General features: G+C 42.2%; 1 protein-coding gene across 1 annotated transcript in view; it reads right to left on the minus strand.

Annotated features, from left to right (window-relative positions):
- LIPC (lipase C, hepatic type) overlaps positions 1-19,198 on the minus strand; it is a 75,829-nt gene that overhangs the window by 16,340 nt on the left and 40,291 nt on the right. Inside the window, exons 2-4 of the mRNA XM_074964755.1 lie at positions 6,662-6,849; positions 4,434-4,613; positions 1,120-1,237 (exon numbers count right to left, since the gene is read on the minus strand). Of these exons, the coding sequence (XP_074820856.1) occupies positions 1,120-1,237; positions 4,434-4,613; positions 6,662-6,849 (486 nt within the window). The remainder of the gene's footprint in view (positions 1-1,119; positions 1,238-4,433; positions 4,614-6,661; positions 6,850-19,198) is intronic.

The following is a 19,198-nucleotide window of genomic DNA, read 5'->3' on the forward strand; positions in this document are numbered from 1 at the left end:
CAGGAAGCGTTTATGTTTGGACTCTAGATATTGTGTGGACTTTGGTTTTGATCAGGTTGGAGAAGGCAAATAAGTAAGAAGGTTCATAAGTAGGACCCTGCGTAAATCTTTTTTTTTTTTTTTTTAAAGAAAATTCACCATAGCAGAAATGGCAAAGTATTGAATTTCACAGAGTTTGCAGGGAATAAATTTTACAACTGAAATTAATCAATTTTGAGGATGGAATGAATTGTACAACTAATGTTAGTCAATTTCAAGGACTGAATGAATTTCACATGTAAATGTAGTCAGTTTCAAGGACAAATACTTAAGAGATCACAGTTTGGAGGCATTTTCGTGATTTCCATGCCCTCCATGAAATCTTTATTTACACAGGGCCTTACTCATAAGACCTAATAATCAGAAGAGTTTTGCCCTAGGATTCACCTTAGGACCTGTAGTGGATGTCCTGCAAACTGTAACATATATGGAGCTTGAGGCTATAGACTTTACTTTTTGCTCCCTCATAGTGGTGGGCCTGAACAAAACACTGGATTTAAACATATTTGTTTTGGGGATCCAGTTCCAAATGATGGGTGTCCGGCTTACCTCTGTTCAGTACTACATTATACAAAACAATGGGCCTTCCTTTAAAGACATGAATATCTGCAATAATTATATAACTACTAAAATACGCCCACAGAGAACAATATCTGCAGATCTTTCAGCTTTTGATCCCACATACGAGTAAATTTTCACACTTGCATAGTTCCATTGAGTTCGTCGGGACTATTCAAGCATACAAAGTTGCTTACATGTCTAAGTATTTTCAGAATCAGGATCTCAGTGTGTGTGTAAAAATTTGGAATAATTATATTAGAAAAGAAGACCAGTACAAATGTAAATTTATTTAGCACACTGCATCATAGGACTCCTGAAATAAATTAATTACAAGAAAACCTTTGAAAATCCAGTGTAAATATCACTGTTATGTACTCACACAATCAGTGCAGATAAGATTGCTCATTTTTAAAAAATTATAGTTCTAATGTAAGCTGTAACATAAGGCTGTTAAATATCAGTACACTTAAGCAATGAAGCCAGCTGGCTGTTCTATTAAAGTTATAAATATTTTTTTACCTGTAATTCTTCCAATCTTGTTTGTGCCACTAATATAACTGCCAGCAAACCCTGAAACATGAGCTCCTAGGCTGTACCCAATTAGATGAACATTGCTTCTGGAAAATTGAACAGATTCCTGGAAGACATCAGCAGTTTGATTTAGGTGCATAAAAAATGAAAAATAAACTGGTAATTGCTGTCTAAGAATTCCCATCGGTTACAACACAAGCCAGTTTGTATTTTGATACCAATGATCAAATGAGGTGCTTAGGTCACAAAAGGCATTTGCTGGTTTTAACTTCATTTAACTTCTACTGGACATGTGCATATTTCAGGAAACTGCCATACAATTAGACACTGTTGTTCACCTACTCTGCTCAGGTGGGCCCTGGGTAGAAATAGCAGGGGTTTGCTGATCTTCATTAGAAATGTTGCAGGTATTCTATTATCTGTGTCTGCAGTATTCTGCTTTTCAGTTGCTGGATGTGTGTTAAATACAGGGTAAAACAATCCTTTACATATAGTGTCCTGTCACCTCATACTGAGACACTGATGCATACTGCAAGCAAAGTATCACAGCCCTTCTCATCAGAAATGTAAAGTGATACATCAGTGTCATTTCTTGGACTAATTTGTACAACTGGGTATCTGATCTGAAACAAGCCCACTGAAGTAGAATGGCCTTGGGCTCATCACTCTTCCTACTCAATACAGCATATATCTTAGCTCTCTCACTTACACTGTGAGGCACAAGAATTTTCTGAGTTGGAAAGAAAAATGTGGTATTTGTGTCTCTTACAGAAATATCCAAACCTTTCAGGGTGGACTTTACCGGAAGCCATGTTATTCTGCTACATTTCTCAATCTCCACTAGAGAGAAGTATTTAGAGGGAAAATAGTAAATTCTTGTGAAAGGTGATTCTCAGAAATTACACCTGGGAAATCTGAAATTAATAGTTTTCTTAACAGACGTTGCTAAACTAGAAATGATGCCTCCTAAACGCCTGGACTAAGAACTCTAAGATTGGCTTTCTTTGTATTTTCAATTAAAACACATACACCTCTGAAATATTTGATACCTCCACTGTGGCCATTTCAGGTGTTCACATCTGGCTCTAAGCAGTTGGACACACATCAGAAATACACTTCTGGAGGGTGGAAAGGAAAATTCTCATTGCTAAGTGGACTGGGGGTAGTTTTTGTTGTTGTTTCATTGGTTTCAACAAAACTGTGTTTTGTTAGCACTGTTTACTTTATGAACACTTTCTCTCCAGTGAATTTAATCTCCCTCTCAATGGAACGTAAAGCTGTGAAAGGTGACAGCCAGTGTAAATCTTGGGGGGACACAGCATAAAGGAATCCACCCATGCTGCCACAGCAATGTGCTCAGAATCACTTCTTCAGCCCCATGCTGTAGTCAGTCCTTGGTTTGTCTGCTGAGACAGCTAGCAAGTATGATCGTCAGTGATGTCTCTGATGTGCCACCTCTCCTCTGGGAATTGCACTAAGTCCACCCGCTTGTCTCACATAGATCACTAACCAGCTATCAAAATATCACTTCAGGTCACTGCCACCATGACCCAGTTTGAACAAGAGCAAAGGTTACTTTTAATCTCACAAAGTAGAAGGGTGACACCAGTTATCTTCGTGCTCTCTGTGGCATAGTGTCCACTCTCCATAAGTATCAGGGGGTAGCTGTGTTAGTCTGTATCCACAAAAACAACAAGGAGTCCGGTGGCACCTTAAAGACTAACAGATTTATTTGAGCATAAGCTTTCGTAGGTAAAAAACCCACTTCAGATGCATGGAGTCATACAACTGAAGAAGTGGGTTTTTTACCCAAAAAACTTATGCCCAAATAAATCTGTTAGTCTTTAAGGTGCTACCAGACTCATAATCCTGCCATCACCGGTGGTAGATGCTTTGCTCTTCATTAGCGTTTGTTACAAATTTCTCAGTCAACTTTACAGACTTCTTTTTCCCCCCAAAAGAAAGTTCAGTGTAGACATAGCCACGACTAAAAGGACGTGGGCTGGTCTACACTACGCAGACTTTGCTGATACGGCTATACCAGCACAGTTATGCTGGCAGAGACCTTGAGTGTAGATGCAGTGTATGCTGAGAAAAGGTTTTCTGGTGGCATAGCTACACCACCTCTCCAGATGACATTAGCTCTGCCAATAGAAGCACTCTTCTGTCAGCACAGTTGCATCTACACTGGGGTTTTTGCCAGGACAGCTGTGTTGGCTAGGCTTGTGGGTGTGTGTGTTTTCACACCTCAACCAACATAGCTATGCCAACAAATCTCTCTAGTGTAGATGTGGCCTGTGACTTCATATTTTCCCTGTGAGGTAGGGAAGCATTATCCCATTTTACATATGGGGAATCCTGGACCAGCTCTGTGTGTGTGTGTGCACGCTAAATAGGGGGCTGCCTAAAGCACCTGATTTATATGGGTAGCTCTTGTTCTGTCAGTCTTCACTCCCCCATCAGCTGAAATATCATCATCGCGCTCCTCCATCACCATCATGGCAAAAGCAGTAGCTGGTAGCCATCAGACCAATGCAGCTCTGGCATGGCTGCCTGCCACAGCTAGGACAGCTTTGAAGCACATGTGTCTGTCTCTGTGAGGGTGCTCCCTCTTTAACTGAAACCAGGTGCAGTGGCCAATGCTGGGACTCATCACATTAGCATAGCTCAGGCCTTGCTGCTCCTTCCACAGCAGCTGAGTCCACTTTGGGGAGGGCCTGAGGGGACCAAAGTGCTTAGTGCCAGCTGTGGAGAACTGAAGCAAAGACTTGTCCAAGATCACCCTTAAAGTCTGTGGCAGAGATGGGAACTGAAGCCAAAACACCTCCGCCCCTGTCCAGCGAAGCCCATTCTTCTTGCCAATGATGCTCACGCAAAACCAGGCTCTGAAAATGTGTTGCTCTTTCATCCCTCCCCTGCTTCCACCGACCACTGTCAGTTTAAGTGTTTTGAACTTGAGCTTTATTATCCAGTACAGGTCTATAACTCAGACAAACAGCTGCCTGCAGAAGTGCTAACAGAACAAAGAAAATTACAGTAGCATGAAACGATCACATCTCTAAAGTAATATCAAATGTTTTAATAAACAGAAGGCCACTTGCTGTCTCTCTCTTGCACAATAAAATTTTTATGAAGTCATCTTAAAGTTTATGGAAGAAATTTGTTTGTGCATTGCAATGAAAGAACGTAAGTGAGTGAAGCAGAGCACATTAACAACATAACTTCGAACTAAGGTGAAAGCATAAACAAAAGGAGAAAATAGCTCTTGCTCAAAGAAACACATTTTGATTCGGGGCACTTACCTCCAGCCATTCCAGGAAATCTGCTATCTCTTGTCCTATATTGCGTGTATTCTGTACTGCTATAGGGTAATGCTGGTGAGCAAGTGTAAGCCAGTCTGCAATAATCACATTTGTTTGTTTATGCTGAGATTTCAGGGCTGCTACCATCTTCCAGATCCACCCTTCTAACATTCCATCTACCTGTAAAAAAGGGTTTGGGGGGGGGAAGAACCTCTTTACCAAGTACATTCCTATGCAATTCCTGACAACTAATTGCATGAAAACGTGAATATGTGAGCAAGGAGGATTATTTAGTAGTCATCAGGTTTTGTATATCACTTCTGAGGATGACGATAAAATGATTGCATATAGTAGTAAGATCAGAAGGATAAAACAAACTCAAGAGCCAATATCAAAAGCATTCAACTTTTGGGCCTTTTGACATGGGCCCTTGACAATGAACAGGTGCCACTGTATTTACTCTCTCTTCCAGGGATAACTGAGTAATTTCTCAGATTTCATTTTACAGCAGCTACCCTCCAAAAATCCTAGGTACAGGGAAAGGGGTAGGTGTGGTGGTGAAAGATTGCTGGGCATCTAGAGTTCTAGACTTCTGATTTTCTAGAAGATTCCATCAATCATTTTGAAATCTGTCCTGCCCCGTTTTTGTTCTTGTTGTGCGCATGCGTGCTCGCTCGCTCGCTCTCTCTCTTTTTTTTTTTAAAGGTTTGATCATGAAGCCTGGATTCGCCTGAAAAGTCCCATTCAATTCAATGGGTCATAAATTCCTAATGCTTTTTTGATTGTAAGAATCTTTAGTTTCTATCAAATCTAATACAGCCAAATTTTCTAATTGCTAAAGCTGTCAGAATTAAGTTAAACTAATTGAATACATTCCCTTCACCGGGGCACTTACAGGCTTCTAAATCTCTTTTCCACTGACCCTCTAACAGAGTTTGAGAATCCATGTTTAAATTTGGCTTAAGCACAGAGTTCCAACTCAGGCCCTGATCCCTCTCATGCTGAAGTTAAGAAGTTTTGTCACTGACTTCAGTGGGAATAGGCTCAGGCCCATTGTTTGCTCAATGAGGACAGTGTTTGAATAAGGTCCCCCAGTTTGGTTAAAGACCCAGAGTAAAATGTTGGCTCCACTGAAGTTGATGGGAGTTTTGCCATTGACCTCAATGAGGCCAAGATTTCAACCTCATTGTAGACAGGGTCCAAATAAAAGCTCTTGAATTTACATGTCTGTACCTGATATGGGGAACTTCACTTGAGTTTTACAAAACTGGAACTATTAACCAGGTTGCAGAACAAGTTGAAACCCTGGTTCACTGTGTCCAAACTTCTGATATGGTATTCCTCTTCCAATTTCAAATTGCATCGTCATTTTCCACTTTGTTACAAAAAGCTCAATGGGAATTCGGAAGAGAGTTGTTTATCTTTTTTTCCCTTACATATTTGTTTGGGGTCCTTTACTGAAATAATTTTAGTGGTGCATTCTCCATCCCTATTCATCTGTAGCTCCTACTAATGCCAAAAGGTATTACATCCATGTGCTTGGGGGCAATGCCCTATAAAGTTTTCTGTGATAAAAGATTTGCTCAGACAGTTTTGTCCACCTTTGCTAGTAAGTGTGGCTTCTATACGATTCTGCTTTGAATGTCTGTTAAATGAACATTTTTTTAAACTGAAGAGCTGATCAAAATTCACTGCAGACTAGAACGGCTGTTTGAACTGGCTTTTTAATTTTTTTTTTTAACTTGGAACCAGTTCAGTGGTTAGTTATTGCTGTTCAAGGCTCCATTTTCAGCTGAAAGTGTTTATAGAGAATTTCTCTTCAAGGTGTGTGTGAAAGAGATGTGGGGAGATTTTGAGCACTTCTTTTCAATAACAATCTGGAAGTATCTGTTAGCAAATAGAACAGAAATGAAATCAGTACATGTGCCTTTAGAGATATAGCACATTAATTCAGCTACTTGTTCAGACTCTACTGGGTTTAAACCAGGGAATATGAAAATAATCTCTAACACAGGTCTCCTCTATGAGAGGTTGATATTCTGTCTCCGAATTCAATGGGAGTAACAGACTCTGAACTATTTCAAGATATGTTTCCTACTAAGGAAATAGGCAGTCATTCTTTTCCTAACCTTTCCTTGGAAGATACTTTGGTAGTAACATAATAAGAAGGGAAGTAGATCAGATCAGATGCATCTTGAATTAAAAAGAAAATAATGTGAAGTTCATACCGACCATCCGTGGACTATCATCACCAGAGGAAGAGAGGCATTGAAACTGCATTTGTCAAGAGTTTCCAGCTGATCAAACAAAATCAGACAGCCTTCTTCAGTTGTGTCTGTATAGAGTCGAAATTTGGTTGCTGAGCTGTGTTGATTTTTCTTTATTCTAATGTGCTGATGCTGTGACCCCAGTGCCTCTGAAATGAAATTTATATAACATACCTAGTAACAAGGAATACAAAACCTGCAAAGACTATTTATGCAGTACAGCTTAAAATACATGGAGGAATAAAGTTGTTTTAAAAAAAATACACTTCTATTGAGTGAAATGCTGCGTAATACAATCCGTTAATAACTAGGCATAAGCTGCAAAGCTTGGTCAAAAGCTGACCTTTTTCAAAGTTTGATGCTGTTTGAATCTGAGGTTTGGTTTGAGCCTGTCTCTCACAATAACTGAAATTACGCAGGAAATATGGGCCTTATAATTATGGTGCATGATACAATATCTACCATAAGGATAAGGTACAGTTGTTGTGACTCTACAACATTATTACATGCATAGCCAATAACATAGTAACTCTGCAGGGGACATATAACTAATGTATATGTGCTAGTACATGCAAAGCAAGTAGCAGTATGCTAAAGCAACCATTTAATACAAGCATATAATTCTGTTTAGGGTTTTGGGTGACCTCTGAAGCCAGTAGAGCAGATCTCAAGTGATTTGTCTCTAGAAAGTCAAGATAAAAATTCCTTGTATAGGTTGTGGTACATGTACTTTCTGATAACATACCCTTGTAGGAGATATAGGAGAATATTCTCAAAGCACCTAGGTGACTTAGGCTCCTCCATACCAGTTTCAAAAGAGACTTAGGAGCCTAACTGCCTGAGTCTCTCTTGAAAATGGGACTTGGGGTAAAATTTTCAAAAGCCACTTTCACATTCTGTGTCACTTTACAGTAGGATATTTCCATTACATGATCATTGCATATGTGGCAAGAAGTTCAGGTCCTTATGGGACCTCGAAGGAATGACCCTCCTGGTTGTGATGTTTCCTAATAAGGGGAAGAAGCATCCTTCTTCACTAGGCATTAGTACCAGGACGGTTCCAGGGGATGCTTAGATCCAGGCAAACTCCTCTCCCAGCTGCAGAAAGAGCAGAGGACAGCTGGATCCTACTGACTCACTTAAGGCAGGTGCAATTTTTTTTTCATTAAAAGGACTTGCAAAGAATGTCCTTCTCCCCTGCCCCCCCATCTCAGTGGTGGGAGGAGAGATGTTAGTTGGATCAGCAGGTATGATAACCAGCTCCCATAAGGGAAAGGCAGGGGATGAATCATAAAATTGTAGGACTGGAAGGGACCTCAAGCGGTCATCTAGTCCAGTCCCCTGCACTCAAGGATGCACTCCTGCACCACTAAGCATTATCTAGACCATCCCTGACAGGTGTTTGTCTAACCTGCTCTTAAAAAATCTCCAATGACAGAAATTCTACATCCTCCCTAGGCAATTTATTCCAGTGCTTAACCACCTTGACAGTTCGGAAGTTTTTCCGAATGTCCAGCCTAAACCGCCCTTGCTGCAATTTAAGCCCATTGCTTCTTGTCCTATCCTCAGAGGTTAAGGAGAACAATTTTTCTCCCTCCTCCTCGTAACAACCTTTTATGTCCTTGGAAACTATTATCATGTCCCCTCTCAGTCTTCTCTTTTCCAGACTAAACCAATTTTTTTTCAGTCGTCCCTCATAGGTCATGTTTTCTTGACCTTTAATTATTTTCTTACTCTTCTCTGGACTTTTTCCAATTTGTCCACGTCTTTCCTGAAATGTGGTGCCTAGAACGGGACACAATACTCCAGTTGAGGCCTAATCATGGGCAAATACCTGGAAATATCAGAGCTGGGCCCCTGCTACCTTGGGTTCTCTGTCTCCTGTTGGCCAGCCAGGGTGGAGCTGAGAAGCTATTTGGCCCTGATGCATCTCCCTTCCATCAATTTAAACCCTTCTTGTGCATTTGGGGGCCCCTTGCATCTTTAGCTGCCTGGTACTTCCTCCTTGTTGTTGCAGTATAGTGAGCTATCAGGATGCCGTGGGTCTTACCAATCTAATGTTTTTGGTGTCAGGAAAGAATTTTACACTATTCATTTATTTTCTGCCTTCTTAATCTCATCGTGGAGGTCCAGTTAGGTTAAAAAGGGTACAAACTGGAAGTTTAATATTAGGAGATTTCTAGGAACTAAACATTCATTAGAGCTTATGTCCACTGTCCAGCTTGGGATAAAGGCTAAGAGAAGTAAATGAGACTTGGGATTTTGCTGATGGACCTTGTGCTTGTAGGAAGAAAGGGGAGCCCTTCACAGACTGAGCTTCCATTGGTGTGCTCTATCCCTGCTCCCTTCTGGGTGGGTGGTTTCAAAGAGAAGCTGAGTCCTGGGATAGGCTGAAGAGGGGGTGGCTCCTCTGGATAAGAATCTGGGCTGGTTTTTAAGGAAATGGGATTCACAGTGAGTAAAGTGCTTTTAGGTTCTTGGATGAAAGCTGCTTAATACATGCAAAACATACCACTGTATTGGAAATGTTTCTGTGTGTAGTTCATCTCCCAAAAGCGAGCATTATTAAAGTGATGCTTGAGAATATCAGTGCTCATGACTTTTATGCCTATGGACATTTTTCAGAAACCATGTTTTCTTGACATACTGCCCTATCTCTGTAATACATCCATCTCTGATGTTCCAGTTATAAATGTAACCACAGGTTCTGATGACACTAACTGAGTCAATTCAATACATTGCAAGAGGCTTTTGATAAATGTACAGAGTTGGCTCTTATTCTGGAAGCATGCATAGCAATGGGACTGCTCACATGCAATATTGGGGTTTTCTATTACACAATACATAGCACATCATTCACATCTGATTTCTCTGTCTTTAGATCAGACTGTAACATTGTTAATCTTGTTATAAGCATCCCATTCGACATTACATTTTAGGAATCTAAAATTTGATACAAATAATATATTTTAATTGGCTGTCAAGCTAATGATGTCTTTGGCATGGCAGTAAAGCTCCCAAAACTGCATTACTGTAGTGAGAAGCTGCTTTCTGTTTCTGTCATTAATTACCATATATTCCCTTTTGTAACAGCAAGTCACACCAGACAGTGTAGTATGTTTCACAGGTAGGAAAATCCAATTCAGCCATTTAAAGGGGGATAAAGTTAATAAAGCTGAAGTGTTAACCCTTTGCTAACGGTTGTAACACTCACCTTCAGTAATGCAGTATGCCATATTTTTCTTTAAAAATCAATTTGACCATTATAGCTATTTAGAACTTAGCTTGATCATTTCTCTTTTACAGCATACAGTCATGAGTTGCTGAATTTGTATGTGAGGCCTTTGGTTTCAGAGAAGAGCAATATTAGGAAAAGATAAAGCCACAGCAAACCAGGGGGACAGTTTAAAGAAGCAGATATGCTTAACCATGGACTCACTTTAAGGAGCTGTGACTATTACCTACACCAAGGTATAAAATGTATTGTATTCTTAGTATATGAGAAGAACACTTAAAAATCTAGTGAAGATAATAAAATGGACACCCTTACTTTGTTTTTTTTCCTCTTACATTTTCTTTCAACACTTTTGCTCTCTGAATTCCTGCTAGTTACTATACAGAGGGACTTTGCCTTTCTGCATTTTATACATTGACATATATATTTTTGATGTTGCTCAGTAATAAATTACTATATTGGGATTTTTGTACGAATGTGGTGGTTGTGATGTGAGCTTTTGGCTATGTGGTAGGTCTGGGAGGAAAAACTTAAAAATCCAGTTTGGAACTTATTCATGACTCTCAAAGGTGAAAAGTTCCAACAGAGTCTGCTGTGTTATGAGACAAAGGAGTCCCTCAATCGTGGGTAGTGGGTATAATAGGCCAGGGGAGGCTAAGCCTCCCCAAACGGGATACCACACACCTCCCTTTAGAGGCACGCTGCCAGCCTGCCACCTTTGGAGTGCCACCACTGCTCTGCCCTGAGGTCCCACTCCCATGTCCCGCTCTTCCCCTGTGGCCCCATCCACATGGCTCCTCTTTCTGCTTCCAGTCCACCACTTCCCCCTGCGTTCCCCTCTGCCTGCCTCTCGTGCCTCTCTGCTGCTTCCCCTGTGGACCCTCGAAAGGTAGAGAGGCGAGGGGAACCACTCCAGGGAAGGGACAGAGAGGTACAAGCGGTGGGTGAAGGGCAGAAAGGTGTAGGCAGGGGACAGGACTGAGCAGGGCCTGGGGTGGAGTGGGGGTGGAGCATGGGTGGGGCCTTGGGGAGAGGAGGCTGATTGGGGGCGGGCCTCAGGGCAGAGCAGGGGGAAGGGCCATGGTCCAGGCACTGGTGGCCTCCACACTTCCAGGGAGCTTCCAACATTCAGGTCCAGGCTCCCCAAATGCGGGAGTCACATACCACCCACGGCCTCAATCTGTTAATGCACATAATGTTTTCAAGAGGAAAAGAGTGTATGAAATTTTGAGCTTCCAGAGTGGACTCTGTCGCTGTAGTTTTTCTAGAAGCTAGTCAATTACATAGTAAAATATAATTGCAAAGTTCCATAGTGCATTTATATTTTCAAAATAAAAAGGCTCAAAAATCCAGTGCTAATCAGGACTAAGAATTTTAAGACATACTTGGAAGGTCTGTTACAGAGAATTGAGCGCAAGATTAGCTCAAAATGTGTTACACTGTACATGAAAAGAAATATATACATAAAACAAAGGCCACTTCCCTGGGAGCTGACAAATTCAATTTCAGGGTTTTCCTCCATAGGAAATATTATCTCTTACTCAAGTAAGTGAGATCCAGAGTTATAATTGTGATTCTATAAGTGCAAACCTAATATGAGACTAACTCCTTCCAGAAAAGGCTATGCAAGATGGCCACATCCATCTCCCTTGACACTAATAGTCTAGGTTCCTGCAAAGCAGCTTGGTGACCATTTGCAGGAAATGCCATTATGGCTTCCTTATGTGCTGCAGAATTACAGGATGTTTTTTCCTTGCTTCCTATTAATGATGATTTTGTGACACCTACAAGAGAGCTGTAGCATGGTGTTGGCCTGTAAGAACAGGGAGGGCCAGCACATCTGTTATCAGGATTTGCTGGGATTTGGGGTACATGATTAAGTGTTGTGTGACTGCTATAAAGGAATGATCCTGCTCAGTCTTTGTAAGTTTAGAGTTAAGGTGCAGCTCTGATGGAAAGTCCTCCCATGGGGACCTAGCAGGAGGCCTAGGAGATACCTTTCCCCTTACGCAGCCTTTTCCTGAATACTTCCTGTTCCTCCTCACTTGCTGAAAGCCAGAAAAATCTGGCCTCTGTTGGCTGCTGCAATAGTCAGTTGTGGTATTTTGATTCTGTCATAGAAATACTCAAGTTAATAAAGCCATAGACCCAAGTTTCAAATTCTGAGTACTTCCATGCTTGGATGGCTAGTTGAGAATCACTGACCTTCTGCACCTCTGAAAATCAGCCACCCATATACTGAGGCCCCCAGAATTAGTAGATACTTAAAATTTGGCACAAGCCACTGAGGAGTAGCAGCTTGTGACCTAGGTCATGGGGAGGCATAGCATAGACTAGTGGACTGGAGCGCACCATGGAACTCTTCACAGTCAACCTGTGGAACTCATTGCATCTGTTGTGAAGGCCAAAACTATAACTGGGTTCAAAAAACAATTAGCTAAGTTAGTGGAGGATAGGTCCACCAATGGTTATTAGCCAGGATGGTCAGGGAGGCAACCCCAATCCCAGATACAATATATATATATTTGTCCATTAAAGAACAAGGGTTAATGAGATGGATGCTTTCTGAGTGCTTTAGTTTCACCAATTGATCTTTCAGAGCTTTTCTTGCTAGAAATGTTGTCAGTGTTCCTGTTGTTTAGCTAAAACCCTATTCACAAGCCTCTTTTCACTTTGAAGTGCCCGTCAAAAACCCCCAAACTGTACACTTTCAAAGCATAATCTGCTGAAGCTCCCACAAAATGGCAGGATGTAATGTAGAAAATTAGAGTTAACGTTGTGTGGAACTCTTAAATCAGAGTTTAAGTAATAATGAGTTTAAAGAAGTGTTGATGAGAGAGATATAAGCTTTTGAGTTTACAGAGTGCTCTACTGGTGTATGTAAGCGCAAAAGCTTGTCTCTCTCACCAACAGATGTTGGTTCAATAAAAGATATTACATCACTCACCTATATCCTGGGATCAACACGGCTAAAACAAAACTGCATGCAATAATGAAGTCTGAAAACTATCCACAGAGCCATGAGCTGGACCCTCAGTGAATAAGACACCACACACAGAGACCTGGTTAAAGCTATGGCCACAACTTGTATTAGCTATGACTAAGCCTACGATTTAGTCATGGAGGTCGTGGAATTAACGGAATCCGTGACTTCCAGAGACCTCTGTGACTTCAGCCTGCAGCTGTGGGGAGCTGTAGGGTCCCCTGCCACCCACAGGGGCAGGGGGCTGAGGGTAGCCCCGCCTCCGGAACTCCAAGTCGACACGGGCAGCAGGGGCACCCCGCAGCTCCCAGCTGCTGCAGCTCTCAGCCATGGTGGAGCTCCAACACCCAACCCGCAATGTGGGCCCCCGGAGCTCCCAGCTGCCCTGCCACTGGCGGTGTGAAGCACCCTCAGATCCCGATTTTGTCACATTATTTTTAGGAAAAATAAGGGACTGGTCATGGCTTCTGTGAATTTTTTTTTATTGCCCATGACCTGTCCATGACTTTTACTAAAAATATCCGTGATAAAATCTTAGCCTTAGCTATGACATAATGTGACTTGCGAGGAACAGCCAGGTGGCTCCTCCCACAAACTATCTGGCAGAATAAGTGCATTGCAGTTTGCAAACAAATCACTATAAATGCAGAGCAGTCATCAAAATGTTGGTGCCGCTAGCTCCCTCCTGTAAATCCACCCAAGGAGCAGAACCAGAAAGACTTCAAATCCCCCTTTTCTATTTCCTCATGCAAAGGATGAGGTGAAAGTTGGCTCTTTCTGCGCCAGACACTGAAGCCCTCCTGGTGCCATGCAATGCAGAATAAGGGTCCAGCCAGTTGCCACATGATCAGTGCTTGGTGCCATAGTAATAACTCAGGCCCCTTGATACCTCAGTTAACTCGCCCTGGACACGCCACACAGGTGGCGCAAATAATTTGATAGCTCAGTGCCCCTCCCCAGAGGAGAGCCTGTTGAAGGTGAAAAGCCCCCACCGCTAACTGCCAGTGTGAGGTGGTAAAGAGCCTTCTTTTCCCCTCAGAAAGGAGCTGGCCGAAGCCCAGAGCAAAGTAGGGAAATCTAGTAGTAAAGTCAGGAAAAAACCAAACCACCACCCCTGGAAAGGGTGTGTGGGGAAAGAAAACAGTGGTAAGTGGCAGCCCATGCCCAGGAGGAGCAATGTGAGCTGCCTCCCTTCCTTATGGGAGAGTGATTCGGCCAATATGACCAGGACTGGCCCAATCAGGCTGGGAGGGTGGAAAGTAAAGGTGGCCTCCTGCTCTACCTAAGCACAAGATTACCAAACAGGGTAGAAGGGCACTATTGCTTTGCTCCACTCAAGCAGGGCACTTAGGGCCATGTCTTTCCTTTTCCAGTTCAGCCAAAGCTCTCCTGGCAAACAGTGGAAGTGTGTGGGGGATGGGAGTGGGGGTGGAGGGTAGGGGGGAGAGGAAGAGGGAGATGAGGCCCGCAGCTCTGAAAGTGGGCAATCAATCACTGCAGTCTGGAAAAGTTCCTAGACCCTAGTAAGCTGGCACTCCTACAACCAAATTAGTTAGGGAATAAAAATGCTCAGGAGTTTCTTTGGCTGGGAAAATTATTGGAAAAAAGGTTAAGCTGGTTTTGGAAATGTGGAGCCACAGCACAGTTATTCCTTGCGTGTCATTTACTTTCCAGATTATTATGGTTTATATGGCACTAGACATATATGTAAGATAGGCCAACCAAAGTGCACTCAAATTACTGTGTGCAGTCAACATCAGGGCTCCAGATCGTGCAACATTTTCTTGTCATTCCAACATTCTAACTTTCAACACTCCCCAGGTTGGTCAACAGGTTCTATCTACTCCTTGTCCTTTGGGGGGAAAACACAACAGGAAGGATTGTAACATTGTCTTGGGAACTGGAAGGAGTCCAATCAATGCAATCCTCTCTGCTTGGTTCTCAGGGACAAACAGCAGCTGGTGTTTGCTATGCAGGTAGAATACTGTACGTGTGCACTGATGTTCATTTGAAAGACGATTGGTGAAAGTAAAGGGGCCTGAGCAGTTAGCATGAACAAGTAGAATTCTATGCATGGAGCTAACAGGACTGAGAGATACAAGTCACAGACAAGTAGGGTCTTGGAAAGAAGATCATGGCACAAAGCAAAAATTGAAATTGGTGATGTATGGATTTCATGGGCTGGGATACAGGCAAGGCTGTATTAGTGGTCCATGGTGCCTGAAGAGTGATTAAATTTAGGCTGGTATAGCAGATTTTTGAGCCAATTCCTATGCTTCCCCTGAACAGTCAATGAAACTGTTAATGCGAAAGAGTGTGTGTGTGTTACTTTTTACAAAAATTGCATACTAATGCATAGTCTGGGTGACAAGGGGTGTGGCTGTCTCTTGTGTTTCCCTTTGTGAATTCTTTACCTTTGAAGCATGAGGGATATTTTTTCTCTGAAAGTTAGAATCCTCCCCACGTGAACACCTACTCCATTCCAGAGGAATGATTTTTGTATTGGCTAATAAAAAACAGCCTGTCCTCCCCAAACTTTTCCCTGTGCAGGAGTTCAGCTGCACCATTGTGGGAGAGCACGTTCTGAGACCTACAACAAAAAACCCCCCCTTCACACTGTAGGGAAACACAGGAAATAAGTCTGTGAGATATATATGACAATCTGCTCTATGTTATATATAATCTGTACTGGACCTAGCAGGTCTGTGGTCTGTATCTAATGAACTTTTTTCAACATTAAAAAGGACCAAAGATTTTGGCTGTGGATACAATTAGTAGCCACTAAGCAAAGATCCTTATCCTTATCCTACCCTACTGTGTTCTAGACAAAATCATTTTTTTTAATATGGCACAAAATATAATGGGAGAACTGGAATGTGTGTACATGTGTTAGCAAGAACTTTAGACCTATACACTAGGTTTCCAAATTTGATTAGAATAGAAACTATTTAACTACCTTCCACAGAAAGAACAATCGGAAGAAATACCCAACACTGATATCACTGAAGATGCAAGTCAGTAGAACAAACAGCTGTAAATAATATTCAGGTTAAGCACAACTGTTCTTTTCTTTATTAAGTACAATTTGTTTGGTCTGTGGTTTAAACAGGGACAGATTAACTCCTGTGGGCCCGGGGCTATTAGATTTTGTGGGGCCTCTGGGAGTTTGGGTGCAGGAAGGGGCTCAGGGCTGGGGCAGGGGATTGGGATGCAGGAGGGGATGAGGGGTGCAGGCTCCGGCTGGGAGGCACTTCCCCTGGGTGGCTCCTGGGCAGTGGCACAGCAGGGCTAAGGCAGGATCCCTGCCTGCCCTGGCTCCGCACTGCTCTGCTCCCCGAGGTGACCGGCATGTCTGGCCCCTAGACAGAGGGGCCAGGCCGCTCTGTACAGTGCATGCTGTCTGTGCCCGCAGGCGCCACCCCCGCAGCTCCCATTGGCTTTGGGACCTGCAGAACTGGCTCTGGGGGCGGGGGCAGCATGCAGAGATTCCCTGAAGGGCCCTTGCCTAGGGGCTGCTGGGACACATTGGCAAGCTGGCTCTTGCAGCTCCACGCCCATGGGGGAAAGGGGGGGGTGCTGAGGCTCGGGGACCAATATCTGGCCTGCAGTGCAGAGACTTGCCGTGGGCTGGATAGAAAGAAGCAGTGGGCTGCATCCGGGCCGCAGGCCTGCGGGGCTCCCCTTAGCCCGAGGCCCTGGGCTGCAGCCCCTAAAGCCCCAGCATTAATCCAGACCTGGGTTTAAAACATCAATGAGTCCATGCTACCTGCAAAGGTTTCTTATATCAAGAATAATTGATCAGAGATCTTCATCACCTTTTTATTATGATACCCTAGTCACACTCCTGTTGATGCTGTTTATTCAGAACTGTCTTCTCTTGTAAGTATTCAGGCTGGTGACCAAGAGAGATGCAAACTGCCAATGCCTAAGTGTGTCTCAGATGACAGCATTTCATGATTCTGAGAATATAAAAAGACCAGCAAAAGCCTTTCTAGCAGATCTTTAAAGAGATGACGGTGAACATAGGCTCAGTGCTGTGATAGTTTAGCTCCCATGTGCTGTTGTCTATTCTGAACAGCTCCCTTACGTCTTCACATATGAGTCAAATAATACTGTGTTTGTTTCAAGGTTTTCAAAGAGGAAGCAGCACAAGCAGCATAACCTGTATGTCAAGAAACAGAAATGAACAGATTCTCCTTCTGCTTTGCTCTACATGCTATGTTAATTGTCTTTCCTCTTGCCAAATCCACATTGCTTCCCTCATTAGTTGTAAATACTGTGTTGGCTCAAAAACCATCCAAACAGACATTTATTTTCTGGTGCTTGTGCTTTGTTCTTCTTAATCTTTCTCTTCCCCTATTAAACTGCCTTTTGTTGTGTAAAACTTCAATGTAATCTTTTTTCCAAGTATGTTTACTTTCTGTGGAGCCAAGTGTAGCAGCAGTAATGGTTAATCTAAAAGATGGGCAAAGACTGAAACACAAAAGCCAATGAAGTTGTGGGTCAACCCTTTTTCACATTCATTAAAAATCAAAACCTTATGGAAAGAGCGTGAGTCTCAACAGCTTGAGGCCCTTTTTCCTTTTCTGGTTAATATAAATACCAACTTTGCACCACTTTAGCATCTTTCATCTTGAAGCAATTTAAAAACATCAGTTAGTCCTCTCAGTACCACAGTCAAGTGGTGATTATCCTCAGCAGATGGGGAAACTGAGGCAGAGAGTCCTCAGACAGAGTCTGGATTAGAACCTATGTCTCCTGACTTCCACTTTATACTCTCTGAAAGGGAGACAATGTAGATTATTCTTATAGAAAGAAATTTAGGAGGATGTGCCACCCCTGAAAGGGCTAAGCATCTTTCATTAGTTACTGGGTAACATGGTTTTCCTCATGATATGTTCATCTAGGGTGCATGGACCCTTAAATTGAGCTTAAATGGGGATTTATATGGTGCATGGGCTTTGTGCTGGCCCACTGCATAAGGGTGAGCTTGCCTAGTCAGAGTGTTCTGATGATTTTAATGCTTCTGCCTTGTAGAGTGTGCTGTCAGTCACAGTAATATAGCCAATGTAGGTTTAGTTACTGGTTTAGAGGAGACCCCATCTTCATAAAATAGGGTGAATTAATCCCTCTAAATACACACACTTGTTCTATTTAACCTTCTGAACTCTTAAATAGTGTTTTTTCAAGCACAAGAGGGATTGTCCAGTATTCTACTGTATGAAAGCGATTGTTAAATTGAAAGCAATACCCTATGAATTTCACCTGACCTATGCTTAATTCTACTTGAAGCAATACTGGGAAACAAAAAGAAGTCTTGCCAGAAATTCTTAGGACTAGTATGTTCCACAAATGTCAAACTCAACACACATTCATTTAAAGATGTAAGTAAAAGGGAAGTAATTATCCTTTCCCCCCCTTCCTTATTTCAACAAAATTCCCACAGGAAATAAATTCTTACTGAAGTTGATCAGATTTAGAACTGGGCAAATACTGCAAAAAATATTCATGGACACTTGTTCAAATACAGACTGTGAATATACTCTCACTGTATGTGCCCCTTTTTATTTATTTTCTGCAAACATTCATCCCAATGATTTTCCCCTTTTACAGGGATATTTACTGAAAATATTTGTATGAAAATGTGTGACTAAATTTTTTAGCCAAGATACATGCCAAAAGTGTGCAGATGCCCATCTTGAGCTCTCATTTCCCTCCTGCTTTTAAGAACATGAATAAGGCTGAAATACACTTTTCATAGTTTCTATTGCTGTTACCATAGCTCCTATGAGCCCTAGTCCTAGACCAGGACCCCATAGTGGTAGGTGCTGTACAGACAGAACAAAAAGACAGTCCCTGCACCAATCTAAATATAAGACAAGAGACAACAGATGAATATAAATGGACAGGTGAGTAGAAATGAACAATGAGACAATATATTGGTCACTGTGATCTACAGTAGTCTCTGCACAGCAGCTGAGTCAAACAATTTTGAATAAGGAACAAATTAGTAAAATCAAAGTTTGTTCATGGATAATTTGTGAAAAAAGATGGCTAAGTTTGTTGAATTATTTGTTATGAATAGACAACCCATCTCTAAATAAGAAATGTGGGAGGTAGGATGTTTGATCCGAGGATTCAAACTGTGTGTATATCTTGTATAACCAACTAAGTCAGAACATTATGATTTCTTTCTCTTTTCTTTTCCTCCTCTTCTCCTTATATATTGCAAAAGATAGGGAGAAAATTGCATAGCTGTATGGTTGCCATATCCGTTTCA

This window comes from Natator depressus, chromosome 10 (assembly GCF_965152275.1).
Source record: "Natator depressus isolate rNatDep1 chromosome 10, rNatDep2.hap1, whole genome shotgun sequence".
Classification (NCBI taxonomy): Eukaryota; Metazoa; Chordata; order Testudines; family Cheloniidae; genus Natator; species Natator depressus.